This window comes from Eretmochelys imbricata, chromosome 4 (genome assembly GCF_965152235.1).
Source record: "Eretmochelys imbricata isolate rEreImb1 chromosome 4, rEreImb1.hap1, whole genome shotgun sequence".
Classification (NCBI taxonomy): Eukaryota; Metazoa; Chordata; order Testudines; family Cheloniidae; genus Eretmochelys; species Eretmochelys imbricata.
The window spans coordinates 132428875-132450723 of record NC_135575.1 but is presented as its reverse complement, the minus strand read 5'-3'; the positions used below and the strand labels follow the sequence as shown (position 1 = coordinate 132450723).

Sequence of the window (21849 nt, the reverse complement as noted above, 5' to 3'; positions counted from 1 at the left end):
CCTCGAGGCAAAATGCAACCTTGTAATGAAAGCACATGTGCTATGTGATAACAGCAAGGCTTACTGTAAAAGAGTGTACCCATTGTTCTGTAAAATGTGTCTTTTTAACTACCACTGTCCCTTTTTTTCGCCTCCACCAGCTGCATATGTTTCTCCTTCCCAGAGGCTAGCGAAGATTAGAAGGCGAAAAAAACGCGCTCATGATGAAATGTTCTCTGACCTCAAGCTGTCCTCCCACACTGAGAGAGCACAGCAAAATACATGGAGGCAGACAATCTCAGAGTGCAGGAAAACACAACATGACCGCGAGGAAAGGTGATGGGCTGAAGATGGTAGGTGGCGTCAGCTTGCTGAAAGAAGGCAGGAGTCAATGCTTCAGGCTGCTGGAGAATCAAACTCATATGTTCCAGCGTATGATTGAGCTGCAGGAAAGGCAGCAGAAGCACAGACTGCCGCTATAGCCCCTGTGTAACCAACCGCCCTCCTCCACAAGTTCCATAGCCTCCTCACCCAGACGCCCAAGAATGCGGTGGGGGGGCCCTCTGGCCACGCAGCCACTCCACCCCAGAGGATTGCCCAAGCAACAGAAGGCTGGGATTCAATAAGTTTTTTAAAGTGTTAAACTTTTAAAGTGCTGTGTGGCCTTGTCCTTCCCTTCTCCAGCACCCCACCCAGTGCTTCCCTCCTCCACCACCCCTCCCGGGCTACCTTGGCAGTTATCCCCCTATTTGTGTGATGAATAAATAAAGAATGCATGAATGTGAAGCAACAATGACTTTATTGCCTCTGCAAGCAGTGATCGAAGCGGGGAGGGGAGAGTGCTTAGCTTACAGGAAAGTAGAGTGAAACTGGGGGGGCTCCATCAAGGAGAAACAAACAGAAGTGTCACACAGTACCCTGGCCAGTCATGAAACTGGTTTTCAAAGCTTCTCTGATGCGCACCGCACAATCCTGTATTCTTCTAACTGTCCTGGTGTCTGGCTGCGCATAATCAGCTGCCAGGCTATTTGCCTCAACCTCCCACGCCGCCATAAACGTCTTCCCCTTACTCTCACAGATATTGTGGAACACACAGCAAGCAGCAATAACAATGGGAATATTGGTTTCGCTGAGGTCTAACCTAGTCAGTAAACTGCACCAGTGCACTTTTAAATGCTCAAATGCACATTCTACCACCATTCTGTACTTGCTCAGCCTATAGTTGAACAGCTCCTGACTACTGTCCAGAGTGCCTGTGTATGGCTTCATGAGCCATGGCATTAAGGGGTTGGCTGAGTCCCCAAGGGTAACTGTAGGCATTTCAACATCCCCAACGGTTATTTTCTGGTCTGGGAATAAAGTCCCTTGCTGCAGCTTTTGAAACAGACCAGAGTTCCTGAAGATGCGAGCATCATGTACCTTTCCTGGCCATCCCACATTGATGTTGGTGAAATGTCCCTTGTGATCCACCAGTGTGTGCAGCACCATTGAAAAGTACCCCTTTCGGTTTATGTACTTGCTGCCTTGGTGCTCCGGTACCAGGATAGGGATATGGGTTCCGTCTATGGCCCCACCACAGTTAGGGAATCCCATTGCAGCAAAGCCATCCACTATGACCTGCCCATTTCCCAGGGTCAATACTCTTGTTATCAGCAGATTTTTGATTGCGTTGGCTACTTGCATCACAGCAGCCCCCACAGTAGATTTGCCCACTCCAAATTGATTCCCAACTGACCGGTAGCTGTCTGGTGTTGCAAGCTTCCACAGGGCTATTGCCACTTGCTTGTGAACTGTGGGGGCTACTCTCATCTTGGTATTCTTGTGCCTCAGGGCAGGGGAAAGCAAGTCACAAAGTTCCATGAAAGTTCACTTAAGCATGTGAAAGTATCACAGCCACTAGGAATCATCCCAGACCCGCAACGCTATGCGGTCCCACCACTCTGTGCTTGTTTCCCGGGGCCCAGAATCGGCGTTCCACGCCATGAACGGTGCAGTATGACTGCTGGCCGTTGTCGTCTCCTGCGTGCTTATTAGAAGACGGTGCAGTAGGACTGCGGGCAGGACTGAATCGCCATGAGACTAAACTTAAAAGGGAAATGACCTGGCTGAGTCACTCCCATGTTTGCCCAGGCACCCCTGACCGACCTCACTGAGGTTGGCTAAAAGAGCACCCTGGAGTACAGCGATGATGGCTACCAGTCATACTGCACTGTCTGCTGCCAAAAGGCAATGAGCTGCTGCTGTGTAGCAATACAGTACTGTATCTGCCAGCATGCAGGAGACATACGGTGACGCTGAGCAGGCTCCATGCTTGTCGTGGTATGGTGTCTGCACGGGTAACCCAGGAAAAAAGGCGCAAAACGATTGTCTGCCATTCTTTTCACGGAGGGAAGGAGGGAGGAAGGGAAGGAAGGGGGTGCCTGACAAGATGTACCCAGAACCACCCGCGACAATGTTTTTGCCCCATTAGGCATTGGGATTTCTACCCAGAATTCAAATGGGCAGCAAAGACTGCAGGAACTGTGGGATAGCTACCCACAGTACAACACTCCGGAAGTCGACGGCTGCCTCGGTACCGTGGATGCACTCTGCTGACTAAATGCACTTAGAGCATTTTTATGGGGACACACACAATCGACTATATAAAAACGCTTTCTACAAAACCAACTTCTATAAATTCAACCTAATTTCGTAGTGTAGATATAGCCTAAGAACGGCCATACTGGGTCAGACCAAAGGTCCATCTAGCTCAGTATCCTGTCTTCCGACAGTGGCCAATGCCAGATGCCCCAGAGGGAATGAACAGAACAGGTAATCATCAAATGATCCATCCCCTGTTGCCTATTTCCAGCTTCTGGCAAACAGAGGCTAGGGACACCATTCCAGCATCTTCCTGGCTAATAGCCATTGATGGACCTATCTTCCGTGAACTTATCTAGTTCTTTTTTGTACCCTTTTATAGTCTTGCCCTTCACAACATTCTCTGGCAAAGAGTTCCACAGGTTGACTGTGCGTTGTGTGAAGAAATACTTCCTTTTGTTTGTTTTAAACCTGCTAAATTGTTCTTCTTGCAAAGATACCAGTGCTGTGCCATCTTTACAGCTATTGTTGGATTTAGGCAAGCTAGAACAGGCTAGCCCGTTTGCTGTGTAGGCATATCCTTCATTTCCAAATGAATGAATGCTTTTGCTCTGCTATGTTGTTTTTTAACAATTGCTTTCTTATGAGACATTTCCTGACATCCAAATTTGTTTTCATGCTTTGCTCAAGTTATTTGCAAATTTACTCAGTCTGTGCTGCAGTATTCTTGCATGCGACCTAGTGGGTTATTTGTTTTTGAAAACCATATGAGGGTTGTTGGGGGTTTTTTTGGTTAGGGTATACAAATCATATGAACTTCAAATAGGAAGATTGGTGAAAACATAAATCAATCTTAACAGTGACTGTAACTTATTTTGCTTCCAAGTGACCTCTTGAAATGATTAGAAGTTACATCATGGCATATGAAACAAGTTTCTGAGATCCAACTACAAACTTACAGCTCTTCTAGAGCTGCCCAGTTAAATGATACAATGCAAAATGTAAACACTATGATTTATTGAAGATAATGTAATCTGAAGTCAGAAAATATAGTTAGGCATATCTATAGCAGCTTTATTTCTGACTTCGAATGTTTCTGTGATTGGCAGATCCTTAGTAATTATCAGCACTTTGGATGGACGAATTGCTGCTCTTGACCCTGAGAATAGAGGCAGAAAGCAATGGGATCTGGATGTGGGATCTGGTTCTCTTGTGTCATCCAGCCTCAGTAAACCAGAGGTAAGACTTTTATATCTGTTACCTGATTTTTGTTTGTTTCTTAGGCTTTGTCTGCACTAAACTTTTTTTTTCTTAAGATTGCCCACAGTTTGCTACCACAGAGGTAGCTCCACCATGGCAATAGTGGGAATTTTTAAAGGAGGGAGAAAATTAGTATAAACATAGCTCTTCAGATATATTGTATGGCATGATATCTATAGGAATTGTATGCAGTTTTCAGTTATGTATAGTTCAAAGTGGTCCATGGATCTACGTAAAAAGAAGATAATTTTGCTCATTGTAACAAATGATGTATTCTTTTCTGTTGGGAGCAGCAGAGGAAGTCCTTTTTTCTCTAAGACACCATGTGATCTTTTGTGCACATGCTACATAACACAGTCTATTCTGTCAGCAGGCTGGCCTAGTAATAAAGTGGAGCATTAAAGGTGACCTGCAGATGGAGGGAAGGGTTTTTACCCTCTCTTGCTGTTTTAATACTGATTAATTGGCAAAAAAAACTATAGTAACACACAGTTAAGATTTCTTGGTGCTATGTTATCCCCTTGTAGACAACATCTAATACCAACACGGCCAGTACGAGTTTGTGCTGTATGCGTATTGAGGCTTTGCTTGTAGAGGGGAGAGGGAAGGTGTTGTGGGCAACCTTCTGTTTTCTTTTTGTTCTTTAATAGTGTTAAATGGAACCTGATGGGTGAGAGAGAGTGGGCTGTAGAAGGAGGTGAAGAACTTGTACGTTTCAGGAACTGTGGTGTTGGCAGAGTAAAAGTATGTTGTTGGGGTGTATTGGGATATTGCTGAAAGAAGGCAGAGTTAATGGTGCACAGGCAGCATGAATTGTGCATTTCTTGGTTTTCAGAAGTTTGAGTTTGGCTCAACTCAGTGTTCTGCAAGGAGACAACATCCACCAACCAATCTTAACTCTACATTAATGGAATTTCTTGCTGTGGAATTTCCTTTTAGAACAGGAAAAGATGTGGTGTTGGTACATGTTAGTAGTCCTTTAAGCAGTTGTACTTTTCATGTTCTGCAATTTGCATACTGAGCCAAATCAGTCCATAGCCAGCATTTCCTATGTCATGGTATATTCCTTGCTCTCCCACAAACTTCTGTAACCTTGTGATCCAGGATTTGCCCAGAATTCACACACTGGCAACCCTGGCAAGCACACATGTCTTTTCCCTCAGTGGTCAAGGTACCTGTGCTGTCAGTTCCAAACCTCTGTGGCATGTCTCTTTGTAAATACCACATTAATCTGCCATGAGATCAAGAAGTAGACACTTGCCCCCCACAAGCCTCCACCCACTATTCTCCAAGGAGCTAGTAAAATACAGATTTTCTCAAACAACCTACCACCCACCTTTATTTTCCTAACCCCTCACTCCTTCCCACCCTCCACAAATTCCTCTGTCTCCGGCTCCTCCCCATCTGGTATAACAAATTTTTTTTTGTCAGACTGGCTGCTGACTATTCTGCTATGCTTACAGAAATCTCTCATAAAATAAAAACATGTTGTAACAGAGACAAGTTGTAACAGAGACAACTTGTAGCAAGGAACAGGAGTTATTAAATTTTTGTTGCATAGGTGTACAAAGGTTCAGCCTAGAAATGACAGTGGCAGAGTATTCGCCGGGGCAATGGCGTTGACACAGTCCCTTAAATTGCCCAGGCAAGGATAAAATGGGGCTTTTCTGTTTTGGTGCATGTGCACTGTAATCCTTCCAGACTGCACATCTGCACAATGTGAATATGTTCTTAAACACTATTCACAGTTTGGATCCCCCAAAGACTAAGTAGGTGCCCTGCGCTACCTTGGGTGAACATTGACTAATTAGGATCATTTTGACCCACAGCAAGAATTTCATCTCTAACTCTGCAAGGGGAAAAAAACAAATGCCACCACGCCTAAAAGCTTTTTGCTAAAAGGCTATTTTTTTTTTTCAGGGCTTATATCTCTAGAACCCTGACTCAGTGACCCAAATTTGGGTTATTAACCCTACTCTGCACTCCCATGAGGCATTGCCAATTTCAAGAAAATCTATGCAAGTATGCAGATTTTAGAACACTTAGAAGCACCGTCCTTTTAAAGAGGAAGGATAGAGATATGATGGAGGGAAAAGGCTCCTCTCAACTGAGGCCTTGGTCTACGCTAGGAAATTATTGACAAATCCTTATTTCTGAACAATGCAGTTAAGCCAACCTAACCCCCGGTATAGACAGCATTCGGGAGAATTCTCCTGTCGACCTAGCTAACGCCTCTTGGGGAGTTGGATTACCTACGATGACAGGAGAAGACCTCCTGTTGGCATAGGTAGTGTCTTCACTGAAGCATCACAGCATTGTAAATGTAGACAAGCCCTTAATAAGACCACCCCAAGGAGAAATACAACTGGAAATAATAGCCCTGAGACATGTGAACTGCTCCATTCATCTCAGGGGGTGTTCTCATCCCCCTTAGAGTGCTTTGGAGACTGTGGTATACATGAAGTATACCCATTCTTAACTAGTCACCCAGAGAGGCAGGACTTGCCCAGATTCTGCCTCACATGGAAGGCAGGGACGAGGATGTCAGACTGTCCCAAAAGGGCAAGCTGTCCCAGAACCTGGCTCTCATGAGGGGGATAGGTGGGAGATCCAACCCCTGTAGATGGGAGCAGCGAGAGTGGCTCAGACATCACCCAGAAGGGCAAGGCCCCCCATATCCTAGATCATGAGAGAGCAGTAAGGGGGGCTTAGACCCACCTAGAGGGTCAAGAGTCCTCCCAGATCTGTGCATATACCCAGGAAGGGAGAATGTGGGGCTGAAAGATGTCCCTGCCCCTCTATTCTCCCCAGTTCCCCCTGCAACTCACCCCCACATCCCCCTTCCCCTTCCTACTGTCCCACCCCTCCACTCCCCCAAGCCTCCCTCACCTGAGCCCCCAACCTCCATGCCCATTTATTCCCCTCTCTGCGGCCCCAAACCCCTTCCAGGAAGCATTCACATATCTATTTTTTTTCCCCAAAGAGTTTGATTACATCTCCTCCTTCCCCCAAATAAATTACTACCCATGACTCTCAAATTGTTGCAACCTCAGGCCACACACTCAAAACTCTTTTTAACTTAGGTGGGACTTGTGATTAACTTTACCATGGGGTAGGTCAACTGAAGGGTGAGTCCACAGCCATCAGTCTCAACAAGGTATGTGAGTCATCCAGTCATTAGTATCTCTCATTGTAGCAGTACAAGGCAGCAGGAGGAAACTGATTTTATCGGGAGTCCTGTAACTCGGGATTCCCTTGGTCAAATGACCCCAAATCTGGATCACCCATGAGGCACATCAAATTCCAAAGCAATAGGAGTAATTGTTTGGATTTTAGAACACGTGCAAGAATTGCGCTTTAAAGCATATAAAATGGTGGGAATGGAAACCCTCTAGCCGTTTTTCTGTATTGGCCATGCACACTGTAAAAAAATGTACGTTTTCTTTACCATTATCAGTTTGGGTCCCCCAAAGATTTAGTGGGTGCCATACGCTACTTTGAGACCATTTTGACTTGCATTACATCAGTAGACTTACCTCTAGCTCTGTGCAACGCTCCCAGGAACCTTTTAAGGAATGGCTGTTTTTCAGGACTTGTATCTCCATGTTCCCTAGCTCAACTGACTTCAGATTTGAGTCGCTAACCCTATACTGCACCATCCGAGGCACACCAAATTTCATATGAATCCAACTAAGCAAAGGTTTAAGTAGAAGCTGTGATGTAATCTGAACTGTAATAGTGCTGTCATATCACTATAATAAAAGAGGCTTAAAGGGTTTAGGGGGGAAAAATTCTCCTTGTTTTTACGCAAGGAGTTCAGGGCTTCGCCAGCTATCATACTCTTGGAAACTAGATGATTAATGTGATTTTGATATCGCAAGAGTCAAGGAATGAAAGCTGAACAGCTAAGGCTATGTCTACATTATAAGTCACTTCAGTATGACTTACGTCGCTCGGGGTGAACAATCCATGCCTCTGAACGACATAAGTTATACCGACCTCAGCACCAGTTGTAAATGGTTCTGTGTTGGTGGGAGAGCTTCTCCGACCGACATAACTTCTCTTACTCTGCAAGAGTCAGTAGCTAAGTTGACGGGAGAGCTCTCTCCCATTAGCTTAGAGCAGGGGTGGGCAAACATTTTGGCCCGAGGGCCGCATCGGGGTGCGAAACTATATGGAGGGCCAGGTGGGGAAGGCCGTGCACATGTCTCCAAACAGCCTGGCCCCTGCCCCCTATCCTCCACTTTCCACCCCCCACCCCGCCCCGGGCTTCTTGTCCCCTGACCGCCCCCTCCCGGTACCCCTGCCCCAACTGTCCCCTGGGACCCAACGCCCATCTAACCCCGTCCCCTGCCCCCCACCCCAAACCTCTGCCCTATCCAACTGTCCCCTGTTCCCCGTCCCCTGACCACCCCCCAGGATCCCCTGCCCCTTATCCAACCCCCCAGCCCCTTTACCATGCTGCTCAGAGCAGCATGTCTGGCAGCCGCCCCGCCCAGAGCACTGCCTGCGTGGTGGCATGACTGCGGGGGAGGGGGACAGCAGGGGAGGGACCAGGGGCTAGCCTTCCTGGCCAGGAGCTCAGGGGCCGGGCAAGACAGTACCGCAGGTAGTTTGCCCACCTCTGGCTTAGAGCGTCTTCACCAGAAGTGCTACAGCGGTGTGGCTGCATCAGGGCAGCTGCACTGGTGTAAGTGATGTAAGGTAGAGATAGCCTAAGAGGGCAAATCATTGTTATTCAGACTGTTTGAACCTGAGTTTGTGTTTTTACTGTTTGATTTAAATGGTGAACACTTTGGAGCAAGATAGTCTTTGTTAAAGACTCAGCTCTGCCTCTCTAGTTAAGCTGTGAAAGCTAGCAATATGCATCCTCTGAGATATACCACAAGTCTCCCAGCAAAATAAAGGAACACAAGCGTTGATATTCTTGGTATTTCTATGATAAAAAAACAGAACCAAACCATTTATTTTTAAAGAGAAACAGTCTTCTTTAGGTCTCTCTACATCTTAAAGAAGTTCTCAAAAAAAAAAAAGGCGTAAGTGGGATTCTTATTGTAAATCGTTTCAGATCAGAGTGGAAGGAGCAGCAAGATTTCAGAGAGCACTAAACATCCATTCTGCTTATGAGTAAGACAGGTTCTTACTCATTTTTTACTGCTATCCAGTAAAATGTTTTGTTTCTAGGTGGTCCTTTGAAGAAGTGATGTACTAATATTCATTCTTTAGCCTGTTTTGCTGGTAAATCCAGATGTTTCATAGATTCGTAGATATTAAGGTTAGAAGGGACCATTATAATCATCTAGTCTGACATCCTGCACAACGCAGGCCACAGAATCTCACCTACCCACTCCTATGAAAAACCTCTCACCTATGTCTGAGCTATTGAAGTCCTCAAATCGTGATTTAAAGACTTCAAGGAGCAGAGACTCCTCCAGCAAGTGACCCATGCCCCATGCTACAGAGGAAGACGAAAAACCTCCAGGACCTCTTCCAATCTGCCCTGGAGGAAAATTCCTTCCTGACCCCAGATATGGCGATCAGCTAAATCCTGAGCATATGGGCAAGATTCACCAGTCAGATACCCAGGAAAAAAATTTCTGTAGTAACTCAGATAATTCTTTCCTGGGTATCTGGCTGGTGAATCTTGTAGGTTGATTGCATGACAGATATTTCTGCCATGTGCAATATCTTTGGGGACCATATTGTATTAAATTTATGAAAGGTGATCTATCACTGTGTGCCAGGGATTGTAAGCAGCTCCTGGTGGGAAGGTCACCACAGCTTCTCCAGGAATTAAAAACAGTGGAGGGTGTTTAAGGAGAATCACTCAGGTTAACAACGCCTCCAGAGAGGTATCATTCCCAGGGAGGTTTGCATATACTGGTTCAACTGGGTTTTCCAGAGACCAGCAGACAAAGTGAGGACTTCTGGCATAAAGAGGCTAGGTTTGAGTTGACGCGGGGCCTTGTTTCTGATCCATCAAATGTACAGTACCTTCTGTCCAAAAGAGCCACCCAATTCTCATGGAAGGGTTGCAAAGACTTTTGGCCTACTAGGGCCTCATAAGACTGATGCATGACTCCTGGTATGGTTAGTGTTTAAATTTTGGTTTGTATTGTTTTCTCTGTAATGTTTTTACCTTAAGAATAAATGTATTTTGCTATGTGAAGGCTGGCTGGTAACTGGTATATGCTGTTGTAGCGCCTGGAGACAGGTTAATCGCAGGTGCTAGACCCCCGCTGGGGAAATCACTGTGAGATGCGGAGGGTCTGGAAGCCTAAACCCCCAATCTGGAGGTAGAGAGATATGGGTACCCTTAAGGAAGACCAAGTGGTAGGAGGTTGGGGGCAGGGGATCAAAGGTGCAGTTAACCTTGAAACTGTGACGGGTTCTTACTGACTTCAAATGCCAGATACCTAAAGTATTAATTGTCTATCTGAATTTTATTGCACCAGATGAGCTGTATGTGCTGACTACTGTCAACAGGGCTGCTGCACTTTAATTGCATCTATGGAACTTCTGAATTTTTATGAAGTCAGTATTCCACAACAAAACAACTAATAAGTTAAGATGCCCAGGCCTTAAAAAATTGGCTTACTTACCATCTTGTATCTTGTCCCCTTTCCAATGCTGATATGATTTTTAGCAGCTAAAATAGCACAAAGTTTGTGCTTGAAAGACATGATGATAGGTGTCATGATTTTTAAGGTCCAACATTTAATTCCCTTCCAGAACTAGAAATTAATTCATTATACCATGGAGTACGTCAAAATATCCTACTTGAAAATGATTTAATTCTCTTGCTTATCTGCCAAGATAGATTATCAAACTTTTGTATTTCTTTTGCTGAATTAAGGACATTTACTGACCGGTACAATACAGATGGGATCATAAATCTCTCCCCAAAATATCAGTAATGTCAACAACTGCTGAAGAAATAGAAAATCCTAAATGGGGTCTTGGTAGGTAAAACTCTTCATCTTACTTTTTAGAGACCTTTAAGGTTGTGACATACCTTGCAAATATAGGACTTTCAGAGTTTAAAGATAACATTTATTTTTTTTAAAAACCAAAACTTTAATTTCTAGTTTCAGAGAATGGCAGTTAGTGCTAAATGCCCCAAATCAGTAACACAGCGAGACATTTAAGTACACCAGTGACTTAAAGACTGGTCTGGTTCCCACTGAAATTAATATAAGCCTCTCTTTTTCAGTCAATTACTTTGGATTCTAAAAATTCCTTGGGTAAAATCCTGGCCCCAATGAAGATGTTGTTAAAACTTCCATTGACTTTAATGGGACTGAGATTTCACTCTGGAAGTTTTTTCTATCTCTGTGTCCCCAGAGAAGGTAATCTCCTAATAAACTGTTACTTTTAAATAAACACTTTCTGATCATCTTTTCACGGTTAGTTCTTGGTTTTTTCATTGTTTTCTCTTCTGAGACTCCTTTGATAGAAGATGATTAGAGTAGCTTAATCTAGAAGGTAATACTGTATGTGTATTACACTTTGCAATAGTATGAGTGCCAATAGCTAGGCAAGCTATATACTATATTAACCTAAAACTTCTTGCATGAAACGTCAGGGGTGAAACTGCCCTTGAAAGGATTATATGAATCTTATGAAACTGTTGTGTATTAAAAATAAGGAACTGCTCTCTGTGCTTATTTGATAGATCACTTTCAAATGTGACCTTTGCCTGGCTGATTCTCATGTTTACTATGTCAGGTTAGAGTATGGAGAGGAGCAGTTATTAACCCTAGTACCTGGTGCAAAAGTCTGGAACTAATAGATTGTTCTGCCGCCCCCTGAGTGAGGAAGTTTGGGTTTTTTAAAGCATTCTGGACAAAGGAAAACTAAATTGCCTTAATAAATTGTTTAACTTCGTCCCAGTGTAGATCCTTAAACTTAAAACATCAACTTTAATACCTGAAAAGATACTGCAACAAATTATTAAACAGTGTGTAAGCACCTAGAACAGTGGTTTTCAAACTCTTTGGGCTGTGTGCCCCTTTCCAAATGTAGTCTACTGCATACCCCCATCTGAGATAGGGTCATAATAGACCTATGATTGCTAAGTCTTACTAAACAAAATGCATTGTCCACCATTAAAGATTTTTCTCAAGTACCCCAGTCTGAAAACCACTGACCTAGAGGATAATAGGGTAATAAGGAATAGTCAACATGGATATATCAAGATTAAATAATGTAAACCAACCTAATTTCCCTGTTTGACACGGTTACTAGTCTAGTAGATAGGGGGAAAGCAGTAGACATAATGTATTGATTTTAGTAAGCCCTTTGACACAGTCCTATGTGACATTCTCATAAGCAAACTAGGGAAATCATGTCTAGGTGAACTTACTATAAGACGGGTGTGCAACTGGTTGAAAGACCATACTTGAAGAGGTTCCTGCATGGGTCAGGTCTTGATCCGATACCATTCAATATTTTCATTAACAACTTGGATAATGGAGTGGAGACTGTGCTTATAAAATTTGCTGATGAAACCAAGCTGGGAGAGGTTGCAAGCACTTTGGAGGACAGGATTATAATTCAAAATGACCTTGACAAATTGGAGAATTGATCTGAAATCAACGGATGAAATTCAGTAAAGATAAGTGCAAAGTACTACATTTTAGGGAAGGAAAAATCAAAAGCACAGCTACAAAATGGGGAATAACTGATGGATTAAGCAGTAGTTCTGCGGAAACGGACCTGGTAGAGTGTATAACGATTGACAAATTGAATATGACCCAGCGAGGTGATGCACTTGTAAAAAAGGTTATCATTCTGAGGTGTATTAACAGGAGTGTTGTATGTAAGACATAGGATGTAATTATTCCACTCTGCTTGGCACTGGCAGGGCCCTGTCTGGAATATAGTGTCCAATTCTGGGTGCCACACCTTAGGAAAGATGTGGACAAATTGGATAGAGTCTGGAGGAGAGCTACAAGAATGATAAAAAGTTTTAAAGCCCTGACCTTTGAGTTAAGATTAAAAAAACCCTGGGTCTTGGAAAGACTGAGGAGGGATCTGATAAGTCTTCAAATAAGTTAAGGACTTTATAAAGAGAATGGTGATCAATTGTTCTTCATGTCCACTGAAGGTAGGACCAGGAGTAATGGACTTAATCTGCAGCAAGGGAGATATTATTAAAAAAAAAAAATTTACTCTAAGGGAGGTTGTGGAATTCCCTTTATTGGAAGTTTTTAAGAACAGGTCAGACAAACACCTGTCAGGGATTGTCTAGGTTTACTCGGACCTGCGTCAGCACAGAGGGCTGTTCCTTTCAGCCCTACATTTCTATGATTTCATGAATGTACAAAATTATTGAAGTTAAACTCAAATAGCACACTGGCAAAACTAGCAGACACATCTTCAAACATTTAGTTGTTGAATTGTTCAAATATTTCAGATGCTGTTCTCTATAAAAGTCAGTGTCGTGTTAAAAATATTCCTTGCTTGTGATGTAAATGGCTCAGATTATTAAAACTGAAAGGATGTTAAACTACTTACATTATGCTCCATGTGGATAATTAAAATGAGTGAATTTCACTTAACTCACGTGTTCTAGCATGTTTCAGTTGCAAACGCTTCATGAGAATGGTTTTACATTCAACTTTTTTTAATTAGAATTCTTAAAAGTTTGACCTGTTTCTGTGTCATGTTTTGTAAAACCTACTTTTCATATACTTAAATGTTGAGTCTCTGCAGATTTGACAGTATCACTTCTAGATATTTCTAGCCTAAAGATCCTCACTGAAATTCTGGGTAAAGTGAGTTTTTTTTCAGCTATTCAGACTCATGTCACTGTGTGCAAACAGCCTTCAACAAATGACTATGAGATACATTTGTTTTCAAAAACAGAGCACTTCAGGTTGTCAGTCATGTTGATTGTGAGCATCAGCACTTTACTGTGGTACCTGCTGAATACTAATGCAACCATCAACGTGCATGATTTTGTTTTAGACTGATTTTTATTGTTTTAAAATTCATTGAAGAGAACCTAGAAGTGGATTTATTTCAACCAAGCACACAGGCATATCATGCAATAAAGTTATTGTACTGTACAGCCATATAAAGCACGGACTTCCATTCTCTTATCTCGGTTTTTAGCAAAAAGGGAAGAAATAGGGCAAAATAATACAGGTGACTAATTGTCATTAGTGTTGCACTAATTTGTTTTTTATGCATATGTGCATCTTAAAGCCTCTGTGAAGGGATAGAATACATCTACTACACAAGCAGCTCCTACTTGACACTGTGGAATCTGCTTACACTTTGGAGGCCTTGTTGCAGAAGAGCCTGCTGTGATCTTGGTTCTGATTTTGCCAGATAGAATGGCAAGGGTTGCTTCCGCTGGTCTCAGGTATGTGTTGTCCAAAGGCATATAGAGACCGTATACCCCAACAAATGAAGAATAACCCTGAAAAAATTATATTGTAAACAGATGTCCTGGAATTTTGTGACATAATATTATTACAACCATAAATCCTGTTTTTGCATTCAGGTCTTAGGAAGGGGAGATCGGTTGCTCTAAAATATAGGTGGATTAAGAACTTTCGGGGTAATTATACTTGTGCATATCTAATTTGGTGTATTGGTTTTACACCCCAACTGGCAGTTATTAACAATTGATGCATGAGGTGGTGGTGGAAAGAAACAATGACCTCCTCCTAAAGTTTGTACACAAGAACTTGTGTTTCCAGTTAGGGGGAGGGGGGAAGCATGAAAGCTAATGGAGGGATCATATTGTTGTAGAGGTGATAACATTGCCATACGCAGCCTGCAGAGCTTAATGTGACGTCCCTGACTACTTGAACTCGTGCCTTTTTCTGACTTCTTCCATTTACACGCTGTGGTTAGAGATCATGCCTCAGACTACTGAAACTGAGAAGTTGGAGTTGGAGGAGGAAGAAAGCCATTGGGTTTGCCCAGGTGTCACTGAGAGAGAGTAATCTGAAGAAAGTTGGATTCCATAGGTATAATGTAGAGAGTAGTTTGGACTGTGGAACCTCTTACTGGTGATGCATGAAAAGAATGGAGCAAGATGGTTAAAAAGCCTGGAGTCCATTTTTCGGGTTAACAGTTGGGTAGGGACCCTCTCTTCTTCCAAACTAGTTATGGAAACCAATGGATCTTGAAGAATATGGAAACCCATAATGTTATTTTTTTATAAACCTTTTTGGGGGGTAGAACTATTGTTTAAGCTCTCTACGAGTGAGCGTTTAAGGAGTTGTCTTAAATTGGTCCTTGTCCATATTATCTGACCTCTGTCCAATTAAAAGTTTCATTTTGGATAATCAAGGTTCCATTTTGTTTCATATGTTGGGCAAAGGTTAGCTCTTAGTGTACTGTCACTGTAGGTAGTAGAATAATTGGTGATACAGCCTTGGAGAATTAGAACATAGGTTACCATGCTTCAGAATCAGTCATTTTTTGTCACTAAGCCCAAGGCAGAAGTGTATTTTATTCCTACATCAAAATACATAACTTAAGAGAAGTGGAGTCAGCTAGTTTTTCCAGTTTAATGATTAGAGTCATAGAGTTTAAGGCCAGATCATCCAGTCTTACTTCCTGTATGTCACAGGCCACTATGACCATGCAGCACCTGTACCCTAAACCCAACAATCAACATTATTACAGTCCCCAGGAATCTGTACTACTATGTCCCACAGGCAGAGAATAGGAGAGACCAATTTGCACCAGTGCTCGAGGCCCCCGCAATGGCAGGGAAAAGATCAAGTGATATATATATATATTTATATTTGCATATATCTCCTGCTAATCTTGGTAGGTGGCCTGCACCCTATGCTGCAGAGGAAGTTGAAACCTGCTCCCAGTCATTGCTAATGTGATCTGGGGGGAAATTCCTTTCTGACCCTGCATATCGTGATCAGTTAGATCCTGAACATGTGAGCAAGATCCAGCCAGCCAACCACCTGAGAGAGAATGCTCAGTGCCACCACAGAACACTGGCCCACCCCGTTCACTGTCCCATCTCCAGCCATGGCCATCTCTGCAGCATCAGAGAAAGGAGACCAAACTCCTCCTCCCCTCCCCCCCCCCCCCACACCAAAGAATACATTGGAAAGGGTGGGACAGACCCTGAAATATGAGTTTTTAAAACATAAGACATAAACTGGAGGTGAGCCCCAAGGCTGCCAAACCCTGCCCCTACCATCACAAGCAACCCTGTCATACAACTGCACTCAAATTTGTCGAGCTTTCTTAAAATTGTTTGCCCCCCACAACTCCTATTGGGAGGCTGAATCCAATAAACTCTGTATAGGAATGTTTCAAAAATTCTTCTTTTCTGGAGAAGGATGTTTGTCCTCTATTTACAGACTTCTAGCCTTAGTTGGTATATAATGTCTCATAATTTGTGTATGACAGAAGCTGTGCTTCACCTTGTATGTGAAGAGATATTGCCAGGTTTTACAGATACTAAATTTGACCAACTCTCACCATTCCACACAGAAAGATCCCTTCATGTTTGTTGTTAAATATCCTTTATTAGCATTATGAGAGCTCTGAAATTAGAACAGTAGTCTCTGTCATAGTTGTTGGAGCTCAGACACTCAAAACACAACAAATCAGCTTGGTTTTTGCTCACTTATCATTTATTTTGCTTTCAGCCCATAAGCATAAGAATGCCTGTATTAGGTTCTAAGCATTATTGACAGATAATTAAAAATACAATCTGGCTAAGAGGAAAAACAAAAGCAGCCAATCAACCACCTCTCTTTGGCACAAAAGAAGCTAGTCTATAAAACCAAAATATCACTACCTCGGTGTTTTGTTCTACTGATGTCACATGCAGATCTGTACTTGGGAGCTCAGAAATGTTGAGTTCTGGTTATATTGTTGCTTGATTTGATTATTATTATTTTGCAGGGCTGTTTGCAAAGTAAAGATCTGGGTCGTCAGAACTGGGTCCTATATCTTATTTTTCTTTCTAAAACATACATCACCCAAGGACACTGTACATAAAATAGCATTTTAAAATAAAAAAAATCTGGGGCACTGCTCCCTCCGATACTAGAGGGTGCATGGAAATAGACATTAATGGCTCCAAACAGAGAGGAAATAAACATTTTTGAAAATAACTACAGGGTGTTTTGACAGTTGGGGAAGGAAAACTACACGTTTAGGTACTACAACTTAAGTCCCTGCACCTGCCCTGAACCAACTTGAAACTGAGGAATAACCAGATGGGCTGAAAGATGATCCAGTACTTATGTTGGTACTTTATACCAGCATTAAGATCTTAAAGTGCAAGTCATCTTATTGGTGGCTTCCGCAGATTCTTGTACATCTACCTGTGCTGTATTAAGAAGCATATCCATTTTGCATTGCTGCTTTTGAGTCAATTTCTAGAGAAATACTGGGAATTGATTACAACTTACCTTGGGGGTTATGGAGGCATTTCTGATGGAAAGTTTGTATAATGAAGACTCCTATGATGCTAAGGAACTTGTATCACAAAACCTGCTTCTGACAGGAAAGGGGAGACTTCCTAGATAATATGGGGCATATAACAATCTAAGACATTGTACCTTCAGCGTCAAGAGCAGTGCATAGTGCAGGGATTCTCAAACTGGGGGTTGGGACCCCTGAGGGGGTTGCGAGGTTATTACATGGGGGGTCGCAAGCTGTCAGCCTCCACTCCAAACCCTGCTTTGCCTCCAGCATTTATAATGGTGTTAAATATGTTAAAAAGTGTTTTTCCATTTACAAAGGGGTCGCACTCATAGGCTTGGTATGTGAAAGGGGTCACCAGTACAAAAGTTTGAGAACCACTGGCATAGTGACACCTAAATTCCATATCTGCCTGTCATTCAGCTATGCATGTTGTATGTACAAAGTCTGCCTGAAAACATCTTTAAAATATTTGTTCTGCCTCATTAGCATAACCTTTGTCTTGTCTGTTGTCAGCCAGTTGTCCTCTTTTAAAAAGAAATAGAATCTATCAGGTGCAAGGTGACCTAATGGTTTGATGATAAAGTGTACTGAGAATGTACTGGCAAAGTGAACTGAGAATATTTGGATCCCTATTTCCTGATTGGCCTTGTACATTTTATAGGAGGCAGAAGGATATTTGATGCAAATTTCTTAATGTGTTACAGGCAGGAAAATATGAAACAATGGTGGTGTAATCAGCTCCACCCAGTGGGAAATTTGTCCCTAGTACAGATACGTTCACAGAGAATGCACTTGGCAAAATAGCGTGCAGCAAATGAATGTCAGGATAAACCTGAACTTCTGATTGGACTTAGTCGTGCAAAGTGCTGAGCACATCCAGGACTTGCTCAACACTTTGCAGTGTCAGGCCCATTATGAAGTAGGCCTTACAATGCTAGAAGGTATATAGTAGTGGTACAGGAAGAGCCCTCAATGCCCACTATACTGTAACTCATATCAGGCCATATCACACTTACTACTCCCAATACACTGTTATCATAATAGGTATCCAAAAAGTATTTTGTAAGGTATCCTATGTAAACTGGTGATGCATTGGTCATTGCATGATGTATGTACGTGTTGTGTATAAAGAATTATGTAGGTGTGCTGGAAATTTATTTTGAAGGCAGTGCACAAATCAAGTCTGCCCGAGGCAAAGGAATGTGACCTGTTTGTCTGGCTTGATTGCAGGCAGAGGACAATGAAAGTACATTTACATATAAGGTAAACAAAGCAATCCAGCTAACAAACAACTGAGGACACAGTTTAGTAAGCACTGTGAGGGCGAGAATCTGCACCCCAAGGAAGTCTTCCTGGCTCTTGAGACAAAGATAACAAAGTTATGAAAATATAAGGGGGAGTAAAAAACACATTCTGGTTATCTGTCACTTAGGGGCCATAGGGAACAGCAACCTCTGAGCCTGTGAATGGTGGATACTCTGGCCCGGAGGTCTAGGGATGCTGGTACCCTGATGTGAGAAAGCTGTTTAGGAAAAGATTGTAGCTTGCTAATGTTAAATTTTAGTCACTAGAAAGTATGTATTGTTTTTGTTTGTAACCATACCTGTCTTTTTGTCTTGTTTAATATCACTCTTGTTTAAATCTGTTCTTTACTAATATGCTTAGTTTATAGTAACATTAAGAATAATCTGTGCTGTCCTATTGAAGTACAGAGTGACTTGTTCGCTGTCCTAACTGTCTGGTGTGTACGCGATCTCTCTGGAGGGAGCAAACTTCTGTGTGTGTCCAGTGAGTGGGATTGGACGCTGCAGAGAGACATCTCTGGGGAGGTCAGAAACTGTGGTTTGCTGATAGTTACCTGCAAGGCAAGGTTTTGACTGGTAGTCTCAAAGGGTTTGTTGGAAAGGCAGACAGCCTCAAGTGTCAGAGAGCAGTTTAGCAGCAGCAAAGCTGCTTCTTGCTGAGGCAGAGGGGTAATGCGGCGTTTTACGGTTCTGGTTTCATTGAGGGGTGTGTCAGTACACTATGTGAGTGTCAGTAAAAAGGCAGACCCCACAGAATGAGTGTTCTGATGATAAAAACTCTGTGGAAGGTGTAGCTACGCTATCTTCCTTATGGGCTTTTTTCAACAAAAGTCCCATGTGGACAGTGTTAATGCTAATGTAGAAAATGGTGATTGCTGTTCGTGGCTCAAACAATGTTATTTGGAACTGATCTGAACTAGTTGAGACATGGTATTAAGGCTCCTGTAGCCAATGGAGTTTTTATCGACACTAGTTCTGTCACTAGTGAAGCTGATCCATTGTTAGTAAATGTGGGAAACTTTTTGCTAGAAATCCTACTGTAGACTCAGCCATAGAGAAAATTTGGTATCTTCCATTGTTTGTGCCTGAATGAAATCTCTGAGAAATGATAAGCCAAAAATGCCCTGTCACCTATGGGTGAATATTTTTCACAAAGTGATCACTCCATATCTGACCTCTCAGTCCTTGTCTTCAAAAGAAACCTGCACAACATGAGCCTAGGATCTTAAATTCATAGCTTTGCTTGGCACTAAAAATCATGGGCTCAATAAAGATGCTGGATATATGGCTCATTATAACAATCTGGTTTCAGAGTAGCAGCCGTGTTAGTCTGTATTCCCAAAAAGAAAAGGAGTACTTGTGGCATCTGAGAGCGTCTGTAAGGTGCCACAAGTACTCCTTTTCTTTTTACTGTAAGGAGAGCGATAACCCACTAACCCCCCTTTGTCCTATGACTGCAGAGGTGTTAACTGCCCACTTCACTTTGAATGGCCTCTTACAGCATGTGTGAACTCCTTGTGTTCCATCTTGTATATAGCTGTGACACTCTGCTTACCTTTCCCAGACCTGAAGAAGAGCTCTGTGTAAGCTCGAAATCTACCCTTAAAATGCTGCATTAGCACAGCCACAGCACTTGTCAGGGGTCCCCAAACTGTGGGACACACTCTCCTGGGGGGCAGGGAGGAACATTCAGGGGGTGTGGCAGAGCCCAGGCCAGCCCCCGCGGGGGGTAGGGAGGGAGTGCCACCCAGCCGAAGCTTCCCCTGCCCTGGCTCCCAGCCACAGCTCCATTCTCTGCCTCCGGCCTTGGCTCCGCTCCTGGCCCCGCTCCCAGCCTCAGTCCCTGGCCGCAGCTCCTCTCCCAGCCCCAGATCTGCTCCCAGCTGCGGCCCCAGCCTCGGCCCCCAGACCTCTGTCCACCCCCCTGGCTCCTAGCCCCGGCTCCAGGAGGGGTGGGGCGCAGAGAGAGGTAAATGATGTGAAAAGTTTGGGGACCATTGTCTTAAGTGAAGATGCTCCTACACTGACAGGAGAATCATAAAATCATAGAATATCAGGGTTGGAAGGGACCTCAGGAGGTCATCTAGTCCAACCCCCTGCTCAAAAGCAGGACCCATACCCAATTAAATCATCCCAGCCAGGGCTTTGTCAAGCCTGACCTTAAAAACTTCTAAGGAAGGAGATTCTACCACCTCCCTAGGTAACGCATTCCAGTGTTTCACCACCCTCCTAGTGAAAAAGTTTTTCCTAATATCCAACCTAAACCTCCCCCACTGCAACTTGAGACCATTACTCCTTGTTCTGTCATCAGCTACCACTGAGAACAGTCTAGAGCCATCCTCTCTGGAACCACCTCTCAGGTAGTTGAAAGCAGCGATCAAATCTCCCCTCATTCTTCTCTTCTGCAGACTAAACAATCCCAGTTCCCTCAGCCTCTCCTCATAAGTCATGTGTTCCAGACCCCTAATCATTTTTGTTGCCCTTCGCTGGACTCTCTCCAATTTATCCACATCCTTCTTGTAGTGTGGGGCCCAAAACTGGACACAGTACTCCAGATGAGGCCTCACCAATGCCGAATAGAGGGGGACGATCACGTCCCTCGATCTGCTCGCTATGCCCCTACTTATACATCCCAAAATGCCATTGGCCTTCTTGGCAACAAGGGCACACTGCTGACTCATATCCAGCTTCTCGTCCACTGTCACCCCTAGGTCCTTTTCCGCAGAACTGCTGCCAAGCCATTCGGTCCCTAGTCTGTAGCGGTGCATTGGGTTCTTCCGTCCTAAGTGCAGGACCCTGCACTTATCCGTATTGAACCTCATCAGATTTCTTTTGGCCCAATCCTCCAATTTGTCTAGGTCCCTCTGTATCCTATCCCTGCCCTCCAACATATCTACCACTCCTCCCAGTTTAGTATCATCCTCAAATTTGCTGAGAGTGCAATCCACACCATCCTCCAGATCTTTTATGAAGATATTGAACAAAACCGAGAGAGTAGTTCATCCACCTCTGTGAGAGGCAGTAGCTATGTTGAGAAGTAAGCTCTCCTGCCCACATAGTGCTGTGTACACTGGGGTTAGGTCAGTATAACTACATCACTCAGGGGTGTGGATTTTTCACATCCCTGCGCGACGTAGTTATGCCAATATAAGTCTGTAGTGTAGACCTGGTCCTTGTCTCTTTCACTAGCAGAAGTTGGTCCAATGAAAGATATTACCTCATCCACCTTGTCTCTAACAACCATAGAGAATCATACAGCATTTTTAACATTATTGACCATAAGGGGTTAAGTTCAACC

At 43.4% G+C, this 21849-nt stretch overlaps 1 protein-coding gene across 4 annotated transcripts in view; it reads left to right on the top strand.

The window, feature by feature from the left end:
* Nucleotides 1-21849, top strand: part of EIF2AK3 (eukaryotic translation initiation factor 2 alpha kinase 3) — a 72070-nt gene that overhangs the window by 10039 nt on the left and 40182 nt on the right. For all 4 annotated transcript variants that reach the window (XM_077816013.1, XM_077816012.1, XM_077816011.1 and 1 more), the window contains one exon: nt 3669-3798. In XM_077816013.1, the coding sequence (XP_077672139.1) occupies nt 3669-3798 (130 nt within the window). The remainder of the gene's footprint in view (nt 1-3668; nt 3799-21849) is intronic.